This window comes from Penicillium canescens (genome assembly GCF_028828765.1).
Source record: "Penicillium canescens strain IBT 15451 chromosome Unknown utg000002l_segment0_segment0, whole genome shotgun sequence".
In the NCBI taxonomy this organism is placed as follows: domain Eukaryota; kingdom Fungi; phylum Ascomycota; class Eurotiomycetes; order Eurotiales; family Aspergillaceae; genus Penicillium; species Penicillium canescens.
Window position 1 is genome coordinate 1,576,147 of NW_026703964.1, and position 22,500 is coordinate 1,598,646.

The 22,500-nt window shown below is 49.4% G+C and overlaps 12 protein-coding genes across 12 annotated transcripts; 7 read left to right on the top strand and 5 right to left on the bottom strand.

Annotated features, from left to right (window-relative positions):
- Nucleotides 1-52: 52 nt before the first annotated feature.
- N7446_001787 (shikimate dehydrogenase family protein) lies at nucleotides 53-982 on the bottom strand (the record flags this gene model as incomplete). Its single annotated transcript, XM_058510536.1, has 1 exon — nucleotides 53-982. The coding sequence occupies one exon, from the start codon at nucleotides 980-982 to the stop codon at nucleotides 53-55; it is 930 nt and encodes a 309-aa protein (XP_058376072.1).
- A 272-nt stretch (nucleotides 983-1,254) lies between these two features.
- On the top strand, nucleotides 1,255-2,130 carry N7446_001788 (shikimate dehydrogenase family protein; the record flags this gene model as incomplete). Its single annotated transcript, XM_058510537.1, has 1 exon — nucleotides 1,255-2,130. One exon carries the CDS (start codon nucleotides 1,255-1,257, stop codon nucleotides 2,128-2,130), a length of 876 nt encoding a protein of 291 aa, XP_058376073.1.
- A 1,835-nt stretch (nucleotides 2,131-3,965) lies between these two features.
- On the top strand, nucleotides 3,966-4,864 carry N7446_001789 (Ras family protein; the record flags this gene model as incomplete). The annotated part of the gene is made up of 4 exons (XM_058510538.1): nucleotides 3,966-3,977; nucleotides 4,046-4,160; nucleotides 4,259-4,534; nucleotides 4,626-4,864. 4 exons carry the CDS (start codon nucleotides 3,966-3,968, stop codon nucleotides 4,862-4,864), a joined length of 642 nt encoding a protein of 213 aa, XP_058376074.1.
- Nucleotides 4,865-5,731: 867 nt separating this feature from the next.
- N7446_001790 (flavin adenine dinucleotide pyrophosphatase) lies at nucleotides 5,732-6,905 on the bottom strand (the record flags this gene model as incomplete). The annotated part of the gene is made up of 3 exons (XM_058510539.1): nucleotides 5,732-6,365; nucleotides 6,492-6,658; nucleotides 6,723-6,905. 3 exons carry the CDS (start codon nucleotides 6,903-6,905, stop codon nucleotides 5,732-5,734), a joined length of 984 nt encoding a protein of 327 aa, XP_058376075.1.
- Nucleotides 6,906-7,145: 240 nt separating this feature from the next.
- Nucleotides 7,146-7,853, top strand: N7446_001791 (GMF family protein; the record flags this gene model as incomplete). Its single annotated transcript, XM_058510540.1, has 4 exons — nucleotides 7,146-7,148; nucleotides 7,227-7,326; nucleotides 7,472-7,602; nucleotides 7,662-7,853. The coding sequence occupies 4 exons, from the start codon at nucleotides 7,146-7,148 to the stop codon at nucleotides 7,851-7,853; spliced, it is 426 nt and encodes a 141-aa protein (XP_058376076.1).
- Nucleotides 7,854-10,927: 3,074 nt separating this feature from the next.
- N7446_001792 (uncharacterized protein) lies at nucleotides 10,928-12,440 on the top strand. Its single transcript, XM_058510541.1, has 3 exons — nucleotides 10,928-11,268; nucleotides 11,333-12,109; nucleotides 12,167-12,440. The coding sequence occupies exons 1-3, from the start codon at nucleotides 11,114-11,116 to the stop codon at nucleotides 12,261-12,263; spliced, it is 1,029 nt and encodes a 342-aa protein (XP_058376077.1). The 5' UTR covers nucleotides 10,928-11,113; the 3' UTR covers nucleotides 12,264-12,440.
- A 2,858-nt stretch (nucleotides 12,441-15,298) lies between these two features.
- N7446_001793 (putative oxidoreductase, 2OG-Fe(II) oxygenase family) lies at nucleotides 15,299-16,441 on the bottom strand (the record flags this gene model as incomplete). Its single annotated transcript, XM_058510542.1, has 2 exons — nucleotides 15,299-16,003; nucleotides 16,058-16,441. The coding sequence occupies 2 exons, from the start codon at nucleotides 16,439-16,441 to the stop codon at nucleotides 15,299-15,301; spliced, it is 1,089 nt and encodes a 362-aa protein (XP_058376078.1).
- A 320-nt stretch (nucleotides 16,442-16,761) lies between these two features.
- Nucleotides 16,762-17,741, top strand: N7446_001794 (RNase P/RNase MRP complex subunit). The gene is made up of 2 exons (XM_058510543.1): nucleotides 16,762-17,388; nucleotides 17,460-17,741. The coding sequence occupies exons 1-2, from the start codon at nucleotides 16,857-16,859 to the stop codon at nucleotides 17,657-17,659; spliced, it is 732 nt and encodes a 243-aa protein (XP_058376079.1). The 5' UTR covers nucleotides 16,762-16,856; the 3' UTR covers nucleotides 17,660-17,741.
- A 403-nt stretch (nucleotides 17,742-18,144) lies between these two features.
- On the bottom strand, nucleotides 18,145-19,098 carry N7446_001795 (tRNA splicing endonuclease subunit SEN34; the record flags this gene model as incomplete). Its single annotated transcript, XM_058510544.1, has 1 exon — nucleotides 18,145-19,098. The coding sequence occupies one exon, from the start codon at nucleotides 19,096-19,098 to the stop codon at nucleotides 18,145-18,147; it is 954 nt and encodes a 317-aa protein (XP_058376080.1).
- Nucleotides 19,099-19,586: 488 nt separating this feature from the next.
- Nucleotides 19,587-19,894, top strand: N7446_001796 (uncharacterized protein; the record flags this gene model as incomplete). The annotated part of the gene is made up of 2 exons (XM_058510545.1): nucleotides 19,587-19,644; nucleotides 19,710-19,894. 2 exons carry the CDS (start codon nucleotides 19,587-19,589, stop codon nucleotides 19,892-19,894), a joined length of 243 nt encoding a protein of 80 aa, XP_058376081.1.
- A 21-nt stretch (nucleotides 19,895-19,915) lies between these two features.
- On the bottom strand, nucleotides 19,916-21,135 carry N7446_001797 (elongator complex protein 4; the record flags this gene model as incomplete). The annotated part of the gene is made up of 2 exons (XM_058510546.1): nucleotides 19,916-20,616; nucleotides 20,670-21,135. 2 exons carry the CDS (start codon nucleotides 21,133-21,135, stop codon nucleotides 19,916-19,918), a joined length of 1,167 nt encoding a protein of 388 aa, XP_058376082.1.
- Nucleotides 21,136-21,408: 273 nt separating this feature from the next.
- N7446_001798 (DNA-directed RNA polymerase core subunit RPB8) lies at nucleotides 21,409-22,162 on the top strand (the record flags this gene model as incomplete). Its single annotated transcript, XM_058510547.1, has 2 exons — nucleotides 21,409-21,737; nucleotides 21,814-22,162. The coding sequence occupies 2 exons, from the start codon at nucleotides 21,409-21,411 to the stop codon at nucleotides 21,917-21,919; spliced, it is 435 nt and encodes a 144-aa protein (XP_058376083.1). The 3' UTR covers nucleotides 21,920-22,162.
- Between the last annotated feature and the right edge of the window lie 338 nt (nucleotides 22,163-22,500).

Here is a 22,500-nt window from a genome sequence, read left to right on the forward strand (position 1 = left end):
GAGGATTATAAGTGCAAATGATTCGCATTCAAGCTGTATTAGGGAACACATTCTAGAAATTGATCCCCTTGCTTTCATCGGCCGCCTTAATCAAAACATCCCAAGCGCCCTTCTGATCCAGCTTTTTTACACACTCCTCCCCAGCCCACAAGCGCCATTGTTCATGAATCTGGTACCCGATAATATGCGTTCCCTCCACACAGGGCCACTCCAGCTTCTCGCCCAACTTAATCATTCTCGTCCTTCTTGGCTTGAAGCACATATCCAACAACACCCCCTTGTCCGGTCGTGACAGGAAAGACTCGAGCAGGGCAGCAACCGCAATTTCAGTCTCGGTCTTGGGTTCAAAATCTGGTACTGTTCCAACAACATAGTACGGGCTGGGCAGCCCCTCGGCTTGCTTCTGCGTCTTTACATGGATGATATTGGGAGGATTCGGTAGCTTTCGCGAGTCTTGGATCAGACCCATCACCTCCTGGTCATCGCGGTTCAAGATATAAATTGTAGAGCAATTCAAATGCGCTGAAAGGGCGTAAATAGCCGCACGGCTCGCTCCTCCAGCTCCTACGATCAGAGCACTGGCAGGGGACGTCGCCGATGGTCTTCTGCTGTCATCGCCCTTCTCTAGAAGACAGCCCTTGATTCCTCGCCAGTCTGTGTTCGTACCACAAAGAAGCCGCTGACTACCTGGTTTGTAGTAGATGTTGTTGCAGGCGCCAATGATGGTTGCCAGCTCATCCAACTCGTCGAGGTGCTTCATGACGGAGTTCTTGTAGGGCATTGTCACCACCAGGCCGGCTGTGGTTGGTGCTTTGGCGAGCCTGAGGAGTTCTTCAATTGTAGGACATTCGGTGGAGTAGAACGTCCATGGGAGGCCAAGGGATTTCGCGATGTAATTGTGCATGCTGTAAGCGATGGAGTGCGTCACGCCCACTCCCACCAGATGGAGGGTCATCTCTTGAGATTGTGAGATTTGGGTCATTGTCAATTTGATTAACCTTCAGGTTGGATGACTGTATGAGAAAAACAGGAAATAAATTTATTGTCAATTTACGTTGCAATTTATCTGATGGCGATGGATATAGACTAGGCCCAATATCGTCTAAATTCATAGCCGATGGACCTGGATACGTAGTTCTAGATAACTAGGACGTACTAAGGCGGATAAATCCTATAAAATCATACTTATATTGCTTTCAACTATGCGTTCAAATACTTTGACATCTCAGAAGCTATAAATTTCTCAAAATCAGCATGGCCTCAAACAACGTGTCCCCGAAAAACTTCCACATCTTCGGCAAAGGAATTTTATTCAGCGTTTCGCCCACCATCCACAATGAAGCCTTTAAACATTGTGGCCTTCCATTCAAATATACCATTCGCGAGTCCGACAACATCGATGGAGTGGCAGGGCTGATCAAAGACAATGCCTTCGGCGGAGCAAGTGTCACCATGCCACACAAGCTCCAAGTCCACAAGTTCTGTGATGAGCAAACCGAGACCGCGAAACTGATCGGTGCAATCAACACGCTCGTCGTTAAGGGCGAGGGGAGCGAGCGTACCATAATCGGTGACAACACGGATTGGTCCGGTCTGTACGGTATCATTGCCGCCCACTCGACCAAGATGCAAAAACAACCCAAAGTCGGACTTGTTATTGGCGCTGGTGGGGCATCACGGGCTGCCCTGTATGCGATGCACAAAGCGGGAATGGAAGATATCTACCTTGTGAACCGGACTTTGGCCACCGCCGAGAAGGTCAGGGATGACTTTGGAAGTGCGTTCGATATCAAAGTTGTGCCGGGACTTTCAGATCTCCCAAAAAATTTAGATGTTGTTATTGGCACTGTTCCTGCGGAGACTACCAATGAGGATCAGTTTGCGTTGTTGTTTGGGAAGCAAGGTCTTTGTATTGACATGTCGTATAAGCCGAGACAGACGCCGCTATTGACTGTGGCTCAAAGACACCAAGGGTGGGATACTGTTTCAGGTGTTGAAGTGTTGCTTTCCCAGGCTTTTGATCAGTTTTCGCTGTGGACTGGACTAGACGCTCCAAAAGATGTTATGACGGAGGCTATTTTGGCTTTGGACAGAGAGGGGGCTGCGAAGGCTAAAGGTGGAATGCTTTGAGATGTGAGTCCTGCGTTTCTCATGTCAATCATTCATATATTTGGTAGTTTCTATTTGAGGTTCTTCTGGGCCGTGTTTCATATGTTTCTGAATACAAAGCTCAAAAGTAAGATTGTCAAGCTTGGTGTGCAAGGGAAGACATACAACGTTATAAAGAAATCAGAAATAAATATGATTAGGAATTTCAAAAGCCCTGAAAAAAAAAAAAAAAAAAAAAAAAAAACATCTGGATAATCAATAGCTTGTTGATACAGTGGCTTATTGACCAAGAACAAGAAGTAGATTCAGTATCTTTCAGGCAAGCAACTAGGGAAATCTCGGTCACCCCAAGTGGAATTGTACATGGCTTACCAGCTTTTATACTTATAATTGTTGGATTCCTAGCACTCATACACCTTGCACTATCACATAAGATATTACTGGCCGCTCCTAGCATGAGCGCTAACCTAGCGAGGCGCCAGTTCAAGTGTGACCACTTCCTTGTTTTTAGGTTACATAGGCAGGTCGAGAATACCATTAAAGCCCTTGATTTATTTGAAAACAGCTAGTTGGAAGTGCCGAAATGCAACATTTGTTGATACACCATTGGCCAAATAAGCTCTACGCAGTTGAGTAGATTTCCCCGCTGAGCATTGAGGTTCTATCGTGAGTTTAATCCAATCTAGCATAGAGAATAAATTACTGATCGCATTCCTTGAGCCCAGAATCTGTAACCGAATGCCTGAGTACGATTGCACTTCCCCGAAACTATAGTAAACTTTCTAGTGCGGCTCGCTACCATCCCTCCACAGCCACCCAGTTCGTCGTGTCACCTACCGGAAGCCGACACATGCATGACAGCCAAAGCCATCAATCACACACCGGTTGGCATTTGTCCGACCAATCATATTCTTGGGCGATGTTATAAACCAAACGGGATATAGTTAACTTACCCAAGGCCCTGCAGCCTTGCTGATCAGGTGTCTAGCTTATCTACGGGTGGAAATTGGAATCTCAACTAAAGATGTTGTGATTAGGACGATTGGGCTTCGAGAAATCTCCTATATTCGGAGATTGTTAAGTGGGAATTGAGTTCCATGGAAGGATAAAGCCCTAAGTTGGGTAAGAACATCACAATTGCGCAGAATGACGTTTCTCAGACTCAATCAATTCTACAGTATAACTACATGTATAACTCTAGCTCAAAAGGAGGGGTGAATGCTAGACGATCCCCAAGCCCTTCAAATGTGACCCTACACATGGCTTCCCAGGTGGGGGTTGCAGACGAACTTAAGGTCCATGCCTTGTAAGGGTCTTAGAACCTAGAAATGTGGACGGGGAAATAGATCCATCGAATTTTCCGACATGCAGTGTTTAACATGGAGTGAAAAATTCAGAAGATCGGCGGGCCTCTGTAGATGCTAGTTCTTAGTGTGATGGAGCCTGCCCAAGTGGGCACACATAGAGTGAATTGTCTGTGGACGTATCCAATCACCAAAATTGACACATTTCAACGGGATGATGCAATTATGCAAGGCGAAAAGAAGAGCTGGAGAGGTGCCCAACATCAGCAAACATAAGAGAATATAGAGAATAGAGAGAATATAGGAGAATAGGAGGCCAATATAAGTGCAATCTGCGTAAATTGCCAAAAAAAAGAAGTTTAAGATAATAATCCCCTTTTTCGCCCAATCACCTCTCCCCACCATCTCCTGAATTCCCCTTCGCCCCCTTCCTCTTCTTCTCTTTTTCCCCAGAACTGCTTTTTCTCCACTGACTGTTTTCTTCCTACCCTTTTGTGGATCCCGGAACTTGGATCCTCATTCCCCTTTTCTCTCCTACACTCACCTCCCATAATGGCGTCAAAGGTGAGTATCCCCAGACCTGATTACGACCCGGTTCTATTCGGAGCATCCCATTGACTCAAGCTCTGCAGTTCCTACGAGAATACAAGCTGGTGGTTGTCGGCGGCGGTGGCGTCGGAAAGTCCTGCTTGACCATCCAACTGATCCAGAGCCACTTCGTGGACGAGTACGACCCAACAATCGAAGGTGAGCCCAGTCCGATGACAGATCGCGCGGATCGTGTCCCTTTCGAATCCAAGGGGACCCGCAATGAACGGCGCTGATTCGGAATCCGTCTCCCATAGACTCCTACCGCAAGCAGTGCGTTATCGACGATGAGGTCGCTTTGTTGGACGTGCTGGATACAGCAGGCCAGGAGGAATACTCGGCAATGCGGGAACAGTACATGCGAACCGGCGAGGGATTCCTGCTGATCTACTCGATTACGTCGCGCCAATCCTTCGAAGAAATCATGACCTTCCAACAGCAGATCCTGCGTGTCAAGGACAAGGACTACTTCCCCATCATTGTCGTTGCCAACAAGTGCGATTTGGAAAAGGAACGCGTGGTCTCCGAGCAGGGTAGGTGACCTCTCAACACACTCCCAACCCCAGCCCCCTATTATCCCACCCCCTTGCAACCCCGTAACTGACAACTCACCGCGGCCAACAGAGGGTGAAGCGCTCGCCCGTCAGTTCGGCTGCAAGTTCATCGAAACCTCCGCCAAGTCCCGCATCAACGTCGAGAACGCCTTCTACGACCTCGTCCGCGAGATCCGCCGGTACAACAAGGAAATGTCCTCGTACCCCTCGGGCTCCGGCGCGTTCGGCTCCCGCGCACCAGAGGGCAAGATGGATGTCAGCGAGCCCGGCGAGAGCGCGGGCTGCTGCTCCAAGTGTGTGGTCATGTAAAACAAGAACAACCCGAAAACGTCGAATCAGCGAATGTCCTTGAGCCTCGAGAAAGAACCTTCAAATCATCCGCCTACGCGGCGCATACGATTGTCGGAGAGTTATTACACTGAGAATGGGTTGTTATATAAGGGAGAAGGCATTTCGTCGTCTTCCTCCCTTGGCAAGTTGGAAACTGGTTACACTTCTTGAATGGCGCTTAATTCGCATCTGCCTATGCATTTGCAACCCCCCTACACCCTCTGCCATTCAGAATACATACGCGATGGAGGAAAACACAACTCAGCACGACTACATACCCGACAGAAAGCAAAATAAAACGCAAAAACCCCCCAAAAAAAGGCGAAAACAGCAAGCGAAAACACAGAATAACAGTGGCCTGTCGAATTTTGTCGGTGTTTGTGTGGTTCATTTCGGACGAGGCTCGCATTCGCTTTGACGACCTTGACGCCAACCTCGTCTCACGAAACATTTTGATTCCCCTTTTGTTGTCCGAATTGCGTCCTTATCTCTATATTTTATTGTTTCAAGTCTTGCGAAAGATCCTTGGTGTTTGTTATCTATCTCTTATTATCTTTGTCGGTCCCGGGATACGAGACGACACGGCTGTCAATATATGTTATTTCACGGCAAGGGGGATTCCTTGCTCTTCATTACTATGGCGCGTGTCTTGTTTGAGTATTTATGGATGGTCTGGCTCTCGAAGCGGAGAGATATATGCCATCTATCATAGTGCAATCTATTTGATCTGTATCCGCCGGCAATGTTTGGATATGGCATTCCTGTGTTCTAGTATAGACATGGCGATCTATGTGCTGCAGATATATGCAACCCCCTCCGAGCTAACAGGGTGAACAAATAATCAAACTATTGACTGTAGACATGCTCCGAGTCGGACGGGGGATCAAGCTCATCCTCCATAGCAACAAGCTTACCCTGAACACCCTCCTCAACTTCCGCAATCAAGGACTCAATAAAAGCCTTATCAGCCCCAACAAGGGTGACAGTATTGCGCTTCTTCCCCCAGCGCGGGTAACTACCAACCTTAACACCATTCGACTCAACCTTAGCAGCCAGCTCAGTCAAGTACGGCGCAACAGCACTCTCGGGCAGCGGCGTACTAATCAAACACCGGAAAGTCCCCTTACCCTCAGGGTCCATAAGACGGGGAATAAGTCTGGGCCTAAGGTTCTCAAGAAGACGCTCGAACAGCCGCGGCACACCAGGCAGGATGTGCACGTTACCGTTCACCACGGCAATAGGAACCCACATATCATCGGCGACGAAGACGGCTTGGTCCTCGGCGGGGATCTTGGGGTCGAAGGGGAGCTCGACCATGCGCAGCTTGGCGTTCAGGCCGGGCGAAGGAGTCTCCCAGTCGAAGTTGGGCTGCATGGGGTGTGGCTTAGAAAGGCGCTTCATGCGCTCGAAGGCGGGCTGGTGGAGTTGGAGCTTTAGGCCGAAGGCTTTGGCGATTGATGAGTAGGTGATGTCATCGTGTCTGTGCGCGAGGTATGAGTATTAGCTGTCTGTTGGGTATGGTCGTTGATTGTCTTGCGTCTTGCGCGTTCTCCGTTCTCGGGGACCGAGGAAGAACAGTCAAGGGACCGGGCTGGGGTGTACGGACGTGGGCCCAATGCCTCCGCTTGTAACGACGAAGTCGTAGCGGGAGCTCATGCGTTGCACGGCTTCCATGATATCTTCCTCGTCATCCGGGATGACTTCGACTCGCTTCAACTGCATTCCGAGGGAGAAGCAGAACTTGGCTAGGTAAGGGGAGTTGGTGTCGATGGTCTGCCATGGGAGTTGTTAGAATATGTGATTTGCTAGGCGGGCGTCCTATTGGGATGGTAATCACCTTTCCACCGAGAACCTCATCGCCGATAATGAGGCATGCTGCCGTGTGGATGGTTTTCGCGCGCGCTGATGTCATCGCGATCGGAGTTGGGCGATGGGATGGGGGTGAGAGGAGCACGGAGGGGCGAGAGGAACTGAATGGGCGTGAGAAATGGCGGGTTAGGAGATTCAGTCGGCTGAGCATTGAAGGGTAGATATACAGGAGTGTTGGAGTGTTGGAGATGTTCAGAGAAGGGGATCAAGTGGGGAAATCTCCGCCCGCATTGCGCATTTCGCATTTCCTTCTCGCTTCACACTCCGGCTTTCTCCCTTTTACTGGAAACAACTGTTATAGTTGGGTTCAATTTGAGCACATATCTACGCCTGCCGAAAAGAAGTCCTCTCGGGGCTTTTGTTTCCCTGCGCTGCCCACACGCCGTCCATAATGGTGAGATGTCACACCACGTTGACGTGTCCACGTTAACATGCTCGCGTGCTTCCACGATGGATTGCTGATTTTGAGTAGTCCGATTCACGGTTATATTCATTCTCTCCGGAGACAAAGGAGAAGCTGCGCAAGTTCCGCCTGGGTACATCGCGAGCGAAGGATGCGCAAGCTATCATCTGTACGAGCCCCTAGATTCGCACTTTCTGACAGATCTCGCGCATTTTAAGACAACACAGGCTTTGTCTCAAATGGCTGTGCAAAGATCTCACATCAGATCTGCAGGTACCCTTGTTCGTATCATGCTAATAAGCGGCACCTTACAGATATCATCGACAGCAAGACCCAAGAGATCCGGCCACAAGATGATGAGATCTACTCCAAGATGGAGGATCTGGCCGACGACCTCCCAGAGTCCTCGCCACGGTTCATCCTCCTCAGCTACCCATTAACGACTGTGAGCTGTCCCAAATAGCCTATCAAACTGCGATTTACTGAAACAATATCCCCTCACAGAAAGACGGACGGCCCTCAGTCCCTTACGTCCTCCTCTACTGGCTCCCTGAGAACTGCAACCCGATGCAACGGATGTCATACGCCAACGCGGTGGAGCTGATGCGCACCAGCGCACAAGTCAACCGGGTGATCGAGGTGGAGACTGACGACGACATCATCGGCATCAAGTCCAAGCTAACTGGATCGGACTAAACCGATAAACAGTATTGAAGGGATACATGACCAAGAGCCTCTCCGATAGGTCGGGTCGACCCGACATGTATCCAAGGGCACAGGCATGGGACTTTGCTGTAAAGGGCGTTTAGTGGCTTGACTGGCTGGATACTGTTGAACCCTGTGAACTTCGCCCATACACACACACACATACATCGTATGTGGGCGTCGAATGATACTCTTTGCTTTTCGCTCTCACCTGGCTTGAATGGGATTGTTGGAATTGGGGCTGGCGTCGATCCCGCATTGCCTGATACTGGCATGTGTGATCTGTCATGTCGATGATTTGCAACGGTGCCCGGCACCTTCAGCTAGCGGTAGATCTTGCCAGTACGTACCACTCAGAGCCAGCCCTCGCCTGGAGAGAGCGGTCTATCTGCCGTCGGAGATGCCGAGTTCACCTCAGCTGGAGTAGACTAGCCCGCTAGCACGCTGTGAACAAACGCCTGTATTACTCTCCAGTGGCCCCTCCCACCCAATCAACCACGAATAGTTTCACTCGCTTGATGAGGATCTCTAGCTTAGCCTCGATCGTCGCCTGCCATTGGTAAATAACGAGGCTGGTCTACACAGCTAGACCCAAATCCTAGCTAGTCAGTCCAGCTATCAGCGTCGTCCCATTCCACCCAAACTTTTCCATCCGGTCAATCATCATCTTCTTAGCCCGCATGATTCAAGTCTAGGAGAAGAATCCCACCCCTATCACAGACGGCACAGAAGCATTAACATTTGCCTATAATTTCAAGCGAATGTGTACTACAATAAAAGCAACTGATTGGCCCATACAATTATGATCGCCGACTATGAATCAGCTCTTGCCCCCCCTCGTTCACCATGTATTCGTTCACTCTCGTACATGAATGGGCGCTCAGCGAAGCGAGAGCGGGCGGTAAAGTCACAGGTGTGTCTATCCCAGGTGAAAGGATGCCCATCACCAATAATTTGATATCTTTAACTTTCGTCTCTTTCACCCCGAACAATCAATCTGTGGGGAATTACCTTCTGGTGGATACACCTACGTAGGTGGTGATTCGGCGCCTAGATGTGCATGTACTGTACTTGAGTACATAGGAACTCGTATACTTCGATATTCCAAATTCTGAATTAGAAATATCTGCATGATTGGTTGAACAAAACCCCGGAAAAGGTCAGCTCGGCGATGCGCGCAGTACCAGCAGAGTGGTACAAAGGGGCCGAAATTCCGTATGTTTGTATCTAGTGGCGAGGCGAGCTGCTTGTCTGTGTGTTGCTTTGCCACTGCGCCGGGCCGGATGCACGTCTAGAAGGCCAGCGCGAAGGGGGCGCTGCGGTACATACTGGGAGGGTTGCAATGTTGTGAGATATCTACAGCAGATTATTGTAAAGAATAATTGCTTTTTTCACTCTGTGGAGCAGGGGTTTCTAGCTGAGTTGAATCTGTAAGGTTTACTTGAATCATGTTACAAGCATAATGTAACTTATGTTACGTGGATTTCACCGGGGCAGTAACAGGCGTTCACATATACTCCCACCTGATGCATGCAGACGGCACGGCATACTGTACAGGAAGAAGTACAGGGAAGTGTTGTCTTGAATATACAATTGTTGTACGATCGCCTGGGCTATAGATCGGGCGATCGGAACGGGTGCACTAGAAACATGTAGATTAATAAGAAAAAGCAAAGACCACTGGGCAAAATCAAAGAAGGCTGAGGGGTAATTCTAGGATATACACATAATTTACCATACTTACAATAACCAAGACAGCGATCAGACCCCCAGCATCATCGTCCTGCATAAGTCTCCACTGAGGAAACGAGATGACAAGGGGAAGCCCAGACCAGCCCTGGAGGAAAAGTATTCCTTTAGTACGAACCAGTTCTCCATTTCCAGGGGGATGGTTCAACCTGCAGCGCATGTGGGTTCCCAGATTATCATTATATCCGGTTTTTTTTTCGCCCTTTTTTGGCGTCCATGTGTACATATAGTACTCTGTCCTGGAACTTAACCCTCGGTTTGACAGGTGAAGAAAGTCAAGCACTGACACTTGTCATCTGCAACTTGTTTTAGTTCCAGTTCCTTCAGCACGTAGTGGAACCGTTGAGCAACGAGGAATAAATTTCAAATCGGTTCGATTTTCGACCTTTAACTTGTTAGTCTGCAGTAGTGTCTCCTTCCTCAAAGTCCCTCTTTTCACCGCTAACTGACGAAGTGGGTGATTTGCGCTTTCAATTCCCTATTATGCATGACTCGTCACGATCGGAGAGATGTCCGTGATAGGGAGGTATCTGTTGATTTATAAGGATTCTTAGTGGATCTTGGTCTGCGCTTTGCATTTCTTCATAACCCGACGGTTTGGTCTAGCCACATATTACTAAGAGTCATGTCAGCACGGCATGTCCACGCACTACAGGATTCCATAAAATGATAGTATGAAAAAGTAAATGCAGAATTGGATTATTCCCCGTGGGCTACCTGTCAATGCCAAAGACCAAGTGTTCTAAGTTCTAAGAGTTCACGATCTTCTCGGTTATCCAAATCCCGGTCAAATCCTCTCCTGATCGACAGTCTGCGCAGGTGTTAACGAAACACCGGCGTAGCCCCTAAGAAACGGCAATCTTACGCCCTTGATTCCCAGATCCCGCTTGCTTCCACTGATCGACTGACAGGTGAACTATTTCTGGAAAAGGCAACCGGAATGGCGGGAACACCCGGGCAGATGTACATAGCCCCATTTGCCGCATGCCACGCCGCCGGATCTCCTAGGAGTATTTGTAGGGAAATGTACAAAGTACAGCAACGCACGGGAGTGTTTTTGCCCCGTGAAGAAGAACCAATGGCAAAGTCCGAGAAACGCTACAGTACTGTCAGTACAGTTTGAGGCCAAAGCCCAGGTGGAGAGAGCCCGGGGCCCACCCAAGTTGCATCCCCCTAAATAATTTATGATTTTTGATTTTTATATTTTTATAATATCTCCGCCTTTTACGGCATCTATACAATACCTGTAATCTAACTATATTCTTATTCCTCGGATCTGCTTTTTTTATAATTGCCTGTTCTCCCCAAGCCCTTCCCTGCTCTTCGGTAATCCCAGCTCCTCGGTATACGTCTCACCTGGATACTTATACCCTTGACATACTTCTTTTTCTTCTGAATATCTTACATTCTACATGGAATGAAGCGGTCATCCCGACACTTTGGACCGATCAACGAAGCATTCGCCATCGCATTCCTGCGCCACTTTACATAAATCGAAAGCCATGTCTCCCCAGGACACGCCCGGTCGCCCAGGCGAAGACAGGCCCGAAGGGATTTTCAAGTACTTCAGGCGCATGAAGAGTGTCTTGCGCCCTCGATCAACTTCAAAGCATCAATCTCTAAGCGTACCTGATGTGGCGGCCGCAACCCAAATAACGTATGATATACTATACTGGCAATCTTCAACATTCAATAGTATAAACTGACACTGCCCACCACAGCGCACCAGCACCAGCACCAAAACTATTGCAGCAACCCAGTATACCAGAGCAACTCACTGTGCCCGACTACAACGCCATGCAGCGCCAAAAGGCCCACGCCATCTTCGCCAAATACAATCTAAGCTTCGAACCCACCGGAGAGAAATCATCCACCGATCACCAATTTGCCCGAGTAGCCAAGCCAATTCGCATGCGAGTGCGCCGCGCCTGTCACCGCTGCGAAACCACCTTCGGTCCCGAGAAAGTCTGCGTCAATTGCCAGCACCTCCGATGCAAGAAATGCCCCCGTCTTTCACCAGCCCATGCCCAAGACGAAGAGCCATCATTTTCCAAAATGAGACTCCATGAGCTTCGCGCAAAACAGCGTGGCATGCTTCATCTCACGCCCCATCTCAAGTTGAGCGGCAACCCAGCCTGTCCGCTATCAATGACTTCCAATATGGGAGGACCGGACTTTACGCGCAAAGCAGTGCGCCAGCGAGTTCGACGAGACTGCCATCTATGCGGGACTATGTTTGCCAGGGGCTCGAAACAATGTGACGGTTGTCACCATCTTCGCTGCAAGAGCTGTCCCCGACAGCCCGCCAAACTTGATAAATACCCAGACGGGTATCCTGGTGATGTTGAACCACCGAAAGCTGCGCCAGATCGCACATTTAAGAAGCCTCGTCGACGGGTTCATTACGTCTGTCATGTCTGTACCACCTCTTACAATGAAGATGCGCGTGTTTGCGTGAAGTGTGGTCAGACGAAATGCGATGAGACTATTCGAATTCCGTATGTGTGCTTTCTCCCTACTTGGTTTTGGGTTGAGCTGACTATCTACTTTAACAGACCTAAAAAAATCAAACGAGAACCTGATCCTGCAGTTATTCGGAGCCTAGAAGAGAAGTTGGCTACTATGGTAATAACAGCAAACCCAATTACATGATCAAAACATACGTTATGGTATTTCACAGGACAGCCTGTTTTTCCAAATGATTTGTATTTCAAGTTCGTTATATTCACTCGACCTATCTCTATTTCTTCCAGTGTTTTTCAGACCAAAGAAACAGATATCGAAACATACGAATGACTTTGACACCATAAATGAAATTTACCCCTCCTCTGAACCCGCTGACCCGCGACTAAATTACCCCGTTCGCTGGTTGGAACGTATGACATGAGCCACCCAGTACGTACATTTCCCTTTTCAAACCGCATTCCATTCACATTCACCCGAGGCACAAAAATGCAATATATCACCCGCCCAAAGCCAGAACGCACAGCCAGCTGTCAGAAGATGAAACCCGGCGTCAATTCCAAACAAGGAGAGCAGTCTTCAGGCCCACATCAATCCGGCGCGAAAAATAAACTCCATCGCTCCCGGTCCCCTGGAACTGCCAGTGGATATGGGTGTGGATACTATTCTATAATAGCCCTCAGGTCTAGACATGACAAAAGAGATACATAGTGACCTGTTCGGTCTGATTTGCTGTGCTTTCCTTTGACGTGAAACTCGGGATATGGACATCGGCCGAATTGTCATTCTGCTCCACATCGCAACGTCTCTCTTCCGAGATACTGTAATGTACCTCGGTTGCTGTCTGGTTTGAAATTCACAGTAAAGGGGTGTTATCTCTTATTGTGGAGCTGTTTCTAACTAATCTTCACGTACAATACTGTAATGCTATACTATACCACTCTAATGGGATCTATATCCACGTTCTGCATTGATTGCGCTGTCGTCGGTGGAATACTCTTGTAACATAGCGCCACCGAACTGTATTCAAACCGGGGCGCTTCCGGGTACGCATCCACACCAGAACCTAAGCGCAAAGCAGATGCTTCGGCCGAACAATAAATTACAGTACATCCCCTTTGGGGGGCATGGAACATGGAACATCACGACTCAGAAGAGTGGGATGGCAAACCCGTCTGGTTCCGTTTGGACGGTCCGAGCCGTTTACTGTGGGTTGGACCCAGAGTGTCTGTGTGGTAATGGTACCGTACCTTTTCCTTATTGATATGCATGTACAAGGGGATATCTACAGGGATTGTATTAGATGCGTTGTTGGGTCTATACTTACGGGAACGGGTATAGTATACGGGAGGGAATGGTACGGGGGTATTCGACGGTGCATAAGTCAGGTCTAAATAAGCCCGGCTGATTGGCTCGGCGGGAACACCGAGGCCGCTGGGAATCTCGATTTGAATTTCATTTTAGCTTCGAGACTGTTGCCTGTTACAGTATAGATCGGTGGGAAGAGGATTGAATTACCCGGAAATCGGTGATTCTCGTATTTGACAAGATTTGACTGAGCTTATCGATTTGGTCCCTAAATAGTCCAGTTTGAAATGTGTCAGCTCCGATGTCTATGTGTACAATGGAGCTGTACTGTATTCGTTTCTCCACTGAAAGTACACACTAACCGTATCCAGTCGCCCCTGTCAAAGATTTGAGAGAATTTGTATTCATGACTCGCAATTCTAGTAACCGAAATAAACTACTGCAATGACACCCCGACAGGGCCTAAAAGCCTACAGTGTCCGAGATCAGGCAAGGGTGTCATGACAGAGCCAGATTGTCGGGTCGCAGGGGGTGAATTGGCCTTAATCCACAATCGTCACCGTGCAGACCTGCAGTGTCAGTGTCAAAAGTACTTTAGGCCTTATTCCTTTAGTCTTCCCGTACGCCAGGGATGACTCCTTCGGCGGAGGGGACAACCCGGTCCCGAATTGCTAGAAGCTTGGTAGAATCCGTTTGGTCAATGTGGAGGTGGAGAGCTTGTTGCTCATACCCGCTGTCACCCTGATCACCTTGCTATTTTAATAGTGGCTGGGCACGGTGCGCTAGGAGTTGAGACATGGATCCCATCGTGGGTCGTAACGGCCAACTAGCCGAATCGAGTGCCACACATGAAATATATTGCCTTCCAGTAAGGGCGGGAATGTGCAAGGCTGGTTGTAGTCTACCTGGCAAAATGTGTGTGGAGCTATTGGAGGGAAAAGTAGAAATCCAGGCCTTCTGGCCTTGCCGTAGGAACCTGTCAGTTAAATGTAGATCATGCATAAACGATCGACTGGGATATAAGAACACGTCACAGAAACTGTCACAGAATGTTCAAGCTATTAGCGCCACGGGGAGTTGAAAACGCTCAAAATACCTACCACTTTTGGGTCTTGGCACGTCAACCCAGGATGTCGGAATGCGCGATATTCTTTGGTCTTGAGGTATGCCGCGTTGCACGATATGATTACGCAGACGGTATTTGGTATTATGATTTACCGCATTTTCGGACAACATATGACAAGTGAGAGGGTTGATCCCAGTCTGGAAACCCTCCGGGGTCTCCCCACCCAGACAGCCTGTCTTTACCAGAACGTCGGGTTTCAAAATCGAGGTTGTCGAATACTGATTCAGGTGACAACTGCCGGTTCGCAGGATGTAATTTCCTTCTTCTCGTTAAGGTTTTTTTTGCTTACGCAGGGGCTGATTTAGAGTAGACCCTCTTGCCGGGGGATTGTAGTGCATGCCTTCGGAGGTGTGGATTCGATGGTTTCTACTAGCTTACCCCTTGTCCCTCGTTGAGCTACTGTAGCTGTCATATTGTAGGTACTGCAACTCTCATTGGGTGGGAAGATAACACCTATTATCTGGTCTCCGGGGCTGAGATGAATTGGTAGACACCGACGGTGAAATCGATATTGTTGCTCACAGGGGATATGTAATTTTTCAGAAATTAAAAAGGAGTCTGAGATGTTGAACACCGGGATTTGAAAGCTCTGCATCCCCAATTCGGCAACCCATGTCATAGTGAATTCGGTCTAGATTATACATGCTGATCCCATATATACAATTTAGTTCAATTCGATGACTATCCACAGAGTGTCCGAAATCATTTTCACAATGAAAGCATAGATACTCAGATGTATATACAGTCCTCACCAGAGACCCTGCCTCTTCTAAACATAGCAGAATACAACCTAAACCTTGATCCTCATACTAATCTGCTCCGTACCAGCAGACTCATAATCTATATCATCAACAAGATCAACCCTCGTCCGAAAAGCCTGCCGAATAATCCAATCTTTGCTATTAATCTCCTCCTCAACCTGGCCGTCCTGTATCCTCGGAATCTGCTCAGACCCCTCCAGTCGACGCAACATCACACTATCCTCGGGTCGTGCAAAGTACACAAGACTGTACCTTGTCGATTCCGCCTGAAGTCCGGGTGGTGCCACAACCCGGTGAATGTTGGACCGGAACAACCCATTCGTGAACTTGACCATTGCGTCCCCGAGATTCACAATCGCATGTCTAGGGAGTGGTCTCACATACACCCATTCTGTGTCAGCACCGGGTGGTAGTACTTGAAGACCCCCGACTCGGTTGAAAAGCACCGTCAGGCTGCCAAAATCGGTGTGTTGGCCCAGTGCGGTGCGTCTGTCGTCGGCTGGCTGCGGTGGTGCTTTCACAAAACGGACTTGGTCGCCGCTTACTGCTTGTCGTCGGTGTAGATTGGGTAGAGTTCCTTTTGGTAGGGAGAGTTGGTTGTTCAGGATGTCGAGGATTAGGGTTACTATCGCATGTGACCCCTGCATGAACGATCCCAGCTGTGCTCGACTTTCTTGCAGGATCCCTGGTGCAGGCAGTGGGTTGCTAATTCCCAGTATATCGTCTTTTGAGACCTGGCAGCATCGAGATCAGGTTGCCGTAGAGACACAAACCTGGAGCAAACTTACATTGTAGAACTCGTTGCGGTCCAGATTCCCCTGCTTGTCAACTACCGCAACACCCTGTGCTTTATATCCGAAGTATGAGTTCTGTCCGCTAAAGTCATACTTCTTTTTCTCGTCTAGACTCAATTCGAAAAGGCTCTCTCCAAGCTTGAATAGGGTATCTGCGTCGCCGAGGAGCGAGGATCCTTGTTCCGAGTCTGAAAGATCGAGGTAGAAGAAACCTATATCGGTTGATGCTTGGAATAGTTTCGCATACTCTGCAGGGTCACCGGCTAGTAGTTTCCCTGATGATAACCGAAGAAGAGGTGCCGTGGCGACATCATCTGGGAAGGGCGGGATATCTGGGAAGTTGTTGGCGATTCCCTTCTGACCTACCTGAGACTGCATAGCTATTCAATGAGCTTCGGTGCTCAAATGATTGGTATATGTGCTTTGACTCTTTAGTTGTGATTTGAAAGGGAGAGGTGTACTACTGACTCCGGATATATATATCCACGAGATACATGCGGGGAAACATCAAAGAGCCGAGGGATGATCAAGCCCGACAATAAGAACCGGAAATAAATCAATATCCGACAGTAGCCTTACCACTTCTATGGACAACAGTAAATCAAATGTAGTCTGGAAGACGAAAACTGGTAGTTCTATAGATGGTTATCTCTTATCGGGGAGTGACATCAAACAATTTTTCTCCAACTCCAACAGCTCAACCTCCAACCCCAACGACAAAAGCCCAACCGTCGACGTACATCCTCCACATCCTCTCCAATAAGAAAACGGCCATCGAGGTCGACCCCCTGAAATGACCGACTCCCCAACCCCAAAAACGCACATCGCGCACACCCTCCTCTCACGCGCCTACTCCCCAGACAGCACAACAGCCCAATTTACCGAAAAAATAAAACAAAAACCCCTCTACCTCCGCCCAACCGAATCAACAGCAACAGACAACCGCAGCCGCCGCCGCCTCCACCGCCTCCGCAAGAAAGAATACTTCCTCAAACACCAAAAACCGCGCCCGCTGTCGGCGCGCGAGAAGCGCATATCCGGCCTGCACGATTTACCCAAAGAGGAATGCAAGTATGCGATTTTCAAGGGTCTGCATGAGCTGTGGGTGGGGTATATGCATGAAATCCTGGATTTGAAGCCGGGTGCGCATTCTGGGCCCGTTTCTGCTCTTGTGCATGGCAGTAAGCTTGTTAGTGCCGATTTTCATGGGGCGGAGGTTGAGGTTGTGAGGAGTTCTTGTTCGGGGAGAGTTGGGGTGAGGGGGATAGTGGTTCGGGATACGAAGTTTACTTTCGTGCTTGTTACTGAGAGGGATGAGATGAAGAGTGAGTTTATATCTGATATCTGCCTTGGAAGAGAGGAAAGAAGGGACGCATGGCGCTGACGAATTTTGTAGCTATTCCGAAGGAGCGGACTATTTTCCGATTCACGGTTCCTCTGCCCATATCCTCCAAGGGCGAGCAGGATCAGCAGAAAGAGTCGGGTGCTGGTGGTGCGAAGCCATTGGTTTTTGAGTTGCATGGAAGTCAGTTTGAGAATCGGCCGGTGGATCGTGCTAATAAGAAGTTCAAATGGAGGAATATTGATTACCTTTGAGATATTGAGATCGGGTGGCCTAGTAGAAGCCCAACCTTTACAAATGCTACGGCATGCACGAAATGATGACAATAATGTTCTGTGTGGAATGAACATTCCATGAATTGTGTTGCAAGTAGTATGAGTACATGCTAGTTTGCTCTCTGTAGGATAATGTCTACATAGAAACGGATTGCACGTCTGCTTGTACGTGCGATTGTGCTTTCAAGTCCGAATCCGAGTCGCGAGACCGCGAACCCCGCGGGTCTTGATATCTTGGTGCACTACACGGAGTGTCGGCCAAAATGTGCTTCGATGAAAGCCTCGATATCGATAAGTATCGCGAGAACTTGTACCGATTTCAAGGCATGGTGTGCATTGAGCACATCGAAAGACCCAGCATTTGGGGGAGCTGGTCGATTGCATGAGGCAGAGCGTACCAAAACCATGAGCTTGATAGGGTTGGAAGTAATAAAAGGCTTGTAAAAGCCTCTAACAACCAGCCCTCACATGCCAGCCCATTCAAGACTGAACGTCCGGACACTGTCCACCCGATCGGCCTCCGACTCAACATCATCCAGAGTCTTCTCCGCCCCGCCAATCAAGAAGCCCTTCTTCACACCAGTGCCCAGTCTGCCACCAACAATGAGGTCCATCAAATCAATGTTCTCATCCCAGTCATATGACACCACCAGGAAGTGCGAATGGAAGCGCAACGGGTCACCCGGGTAAGCTGTATACTGGCATCCGAAGCGCAGGCCAGGAGAAAGGAAATAGCCACGGGAGTGTAGGTGGGCGAAGAGAGGGTAGGAAGGTGGCACTGCGGGAGCTGGGAGGTGGCTCGACGATGGGGGGATGGACAGCGGCGGGTACGATGTCGCAGGCGTGATGCCCATTGCATTCTGAGAGGGTGTGGGTGTGCTCGAGGCATCCCGGGATGGAGTCGAAGGGTCCTCAGCAGCGAAGAGGTCGACGACGGCAGCATCGTCCTTCTTTGACGGCGTGGAGAGGGCATCCTCGGGTGTCTGCGCCGCGGCAGCAGCAGCAGCCTTGGCATTAGGGTTGGCATTCTTGTCGTTTATTCTGTTCTTCAACGCCTGCTCCTTCTGCTGTTCTTTGCGATCTGCGTGGAGACGCGAAGCGTGCAGACCTTGGGCTTCGAGGTCGCGCAGGTACCGTCTGCGATCTTCTTCTAAGAGTGTGTTCATGCTGTCGTGCGCCTTGGTTTCGTCTACGATGCAAGCTACACCCTTGTCCACTAACAGCCGGGCCTCCTCTGGCATCAACTCCAGCGGCAGACCCAGGAAGACATTTTGCTGCGGGATTTGGGGAAGTGTCCCGATCAACACGCCGCAGATGTTATGCTCACGGCGTAGGTATGTGACTGCGTCAATTGAGAACAACAGATATCTACCGGATACATAGGAGATCGGGATTGGAAGGTCTGGCTGGGAGTCCATTTTGATTTTTGATTCAGATGTTTGTTTGAAACTTTCATGGATTCTGTGGCATAGACTGTTAGCTTGTGTCCGGTATGCAAGTTTGCAGATGCCAAAATTGTTTAGGGTTCGCGAATCATTTTTAAGTACGTTTCTCAGTCACATGTGCTCTTTTTTGAGATATTAAACGAGCTTCAGGGGATTGACAGATTTGTATTTTGCATAATCATGCGAAGTGCGCTGGTGAAAGGGTCATAAGCTTACCATTAGAGATAAAAAGAGAGTGTCGAAAACATTATTTACTTGGATTTGACCAGCAAAGCCGAGTTGCAGAGAAGAAAAGAGAAAAGTCGAAAAAAGCGGAAGAAAAGGAAAAGCTCAGCTCCCGCGCTTGTCCTCTTTGGGACTAGTCATCTTGGCAAGCGAACTGCCAACTCGAGGCCTATCGACATGGGCTTCATTAGATTCATTGGCATTCGTTATATTTGACTCTGTAGAGATATCTACTCATGGGTTTCCTGCTTCTGCTCTTCCTGGTCTTCTTTGCGCCACTGCTACTGTTTGTCGGTAAGTATCGCTTATATACCCTGCCGACCAAAGCTTCCTAGGTACAGACGACTAACACCAACCAGCATGGCTTGCAGCTTCGTCTTGTCTCGGTAACCGTCTTCGGTCCCGCGAAGCTGGGTTGGACGCGTACGGCCCGAGCTACCTTCGGACCATGGCTAACTCTGGCCCCGCCCTGTCTGAGCAGATCGAGATGGACGATATGCTAGCAGAACCAGGAACCTGCCGTCACTTTGAGGAGGACGATTGATTGAGAACATTACATATTGCCTTAAAACTCGAGGTCCGATTTCTTGGGCATACTGCCAGCGGCCGAGGCATCCTGCGCTTCGGTGTCTCCTTCAGCTGGTGGTAGACTGAACGGTTTAATCTCGAATCGCCGACGACTCAGAATAAACGCCCAGTCTTGTCCAACATTCTGATCGCTTCCACCGCCACGTTCGTGTAACACTGGGAGTCGATGCGTCTTGAGCATACCCTGTGGGGGTTCTTCCTGGGAAGTCGCCGCTCCCGAGGTAGCCGTGGCATCTGCAGAATGTGGGAACGGGCAGAGCTCAATGACACCGTCGCTCAGCAGCTCGATCCAACGAACAAGACCCGATGACCGGGGGTAGAGAGAAAGAGGGAATGTGATCATTGCAGTGACACGGGTGGTGTGAGCACTCATCAACGCCTTGAGGGCGTGGAAGAACTGGAGCACATGCTCGGGGTGGCATGCATCGGGCGGGTACATTGTGGGGTTGAGCAGAGACGGAATGACAATACGGTGGATGGTACTCGCGGGGCTGGAGAAGATTGCGGTCTGGAGACGTCTTAGGATTGGGAGGAATGGCGATTCTTTGGAGGGGGTGATCGGGATGAAGGTCATGTTCGTGATAGACGGATGGGTAAGGCGTTTCGTGAGATCAAAGGCGTGACAGAAGGCGGGTGCCTCTTTCGCAGCTGGATCCTGGGCTCCAGGAGTAGCAGGGGCTGTAGCCATTAGCATATTGAAGCTCGAAGCGATCTTGTATCTCAATGCTCACCGTCGCGTGAACCGGCGACACCTGCACCAAACTCGCCCAAACGCTCGTAACGCCATGCAATTTTCATGCGATCATCCTTGCGCCTGTCGGACCTCTTTTCGTCAAGGGACTCGGCTGAGCCGATCAGGCCAGGCAAGCTGCGACCCCATTGCTCTGGCACTCCAACCACATGGATCTTCTGTTCTTGAATCACGCCCTCCGCCGCATAGTATCGGAGCAATGCGCCTGCAAAATCCGTTGTTCCATTTTCCTCAACAAGCAACAGTTTTCCCATAGGAAGTCCTGCATGTCCTGCAAGGAGATTGTCTAGAGACCGGGTACCTGTCGAGGTTGTTGGTCGACCATCATCTGGTGAGGGGCGGATGCCAGGCGTGCTCTCTGGCGCAGCTGGCTGTGTTGCGGCATTGGGAGCAGCTGTGCGATCGACACCGGGGGATAGTCCGATATTTCTCTTTCGAAAAGACATCGCGCAAGACTCGAGAAACAATAAATTATAAGGTCAAGCTGTAGTCAAACTCACATCGTTATCGGCGGGGACCAAAGCGGCAGAAAAAAAAAGCTTCCATTCTCCGATCTCCTCTCCGCTCCGCCTCCAACTCTTCTCTTCCGCCTCTCACCTCACGATCCAGCCATTGCTGCCCTTGAATCCTACAATAACGACTGTGCGATATTCGGCACGTCGACCGCCAAATCCGATTTCCGTCCATAGACCGACAAGCCAGCGGTCGCACTCGCAGTCATGTCCGACCCGCTTCTCTTCGAAGATACCTTCACGATCACTGCGATCAACGCCCAGAAGTACGACCGGGTATCCCGTCTCACCTGTACCTCCAACGATGCCTCCCTGACATTCACCCTTGATGTGAACTCCGAGCTGTACCCATGCGCTGTCGGCGAGTCGCTCTCGCTTGCCATTGCCTCGACTCTGTCTCTCGACGGCAAAGAGGATACTCGCGCCAGCTGGAGGAAGTCAGCATGGGCGACGCGACTCTCGCCGATGACTACGACTATGTTTGCCACGGCAAGGTTTACCGTTTCGAGGAGGGTGCCACTAAGGATACTATGTGAGTCTTTTTTCCAGCTTTTCTTCGAATATCCGGGGAAATTTCGTTGTTAAGGACACATAACTAATCAAATCCTGCAGGGCTGTCTTTGTGTCATTTGGTGGTCTTTTGCTCTACCTCGAGGGCCCCTACAAGAAGCTTGCTCCTCTCCGAATCGATCACGTTTACTTGCTTCTCAAGAAATAGGTTAGCGGTTCTTGGGATCATTGCTTTTGGTGAAGTCTTTGGCATGGGATAAATTTGGCTTTGGCTCTGACCTCCAGGCTGTGGCCGGGAAACAAAAGTCTATGTATTCGAAGGGAGATGTTCATGTTCTAATCGGGTGCAGCGCAGGCGTTATTTTTGCATTTTGATTTGGATATACCAATAGATCATCATCGAACTAAACATGATCTTCATGAAATTGATGATATGAATCTTGACTGTTGCAAAAGAACTTTAACATTCACTATAGCTACTTAAAATCACCACAACAAAGCCAACTTCGAGACCTGAAGTACAGGCCCGGAGATCAGATCCATGATCAAGCAGAATCGGTCAACCTCCTTTCAGCGGTCCCCCGGTGTTTCGTTGACACCCAAGCTATACAGTATCTCTGGATCTAGGAAGCTCCCAGAAGACAACACCACAAGTAAAGAAAGAATCAACGTACCCGTGATCTCAGCTTTTTCAAGTTTGCTCACAATCCGGTCGGTCCCATCCTCATCTTTATCAACTTCATGTCTCTCTTCATAACCCTCTTCCCAGAGGTCCGGCGGCTGGAGCGA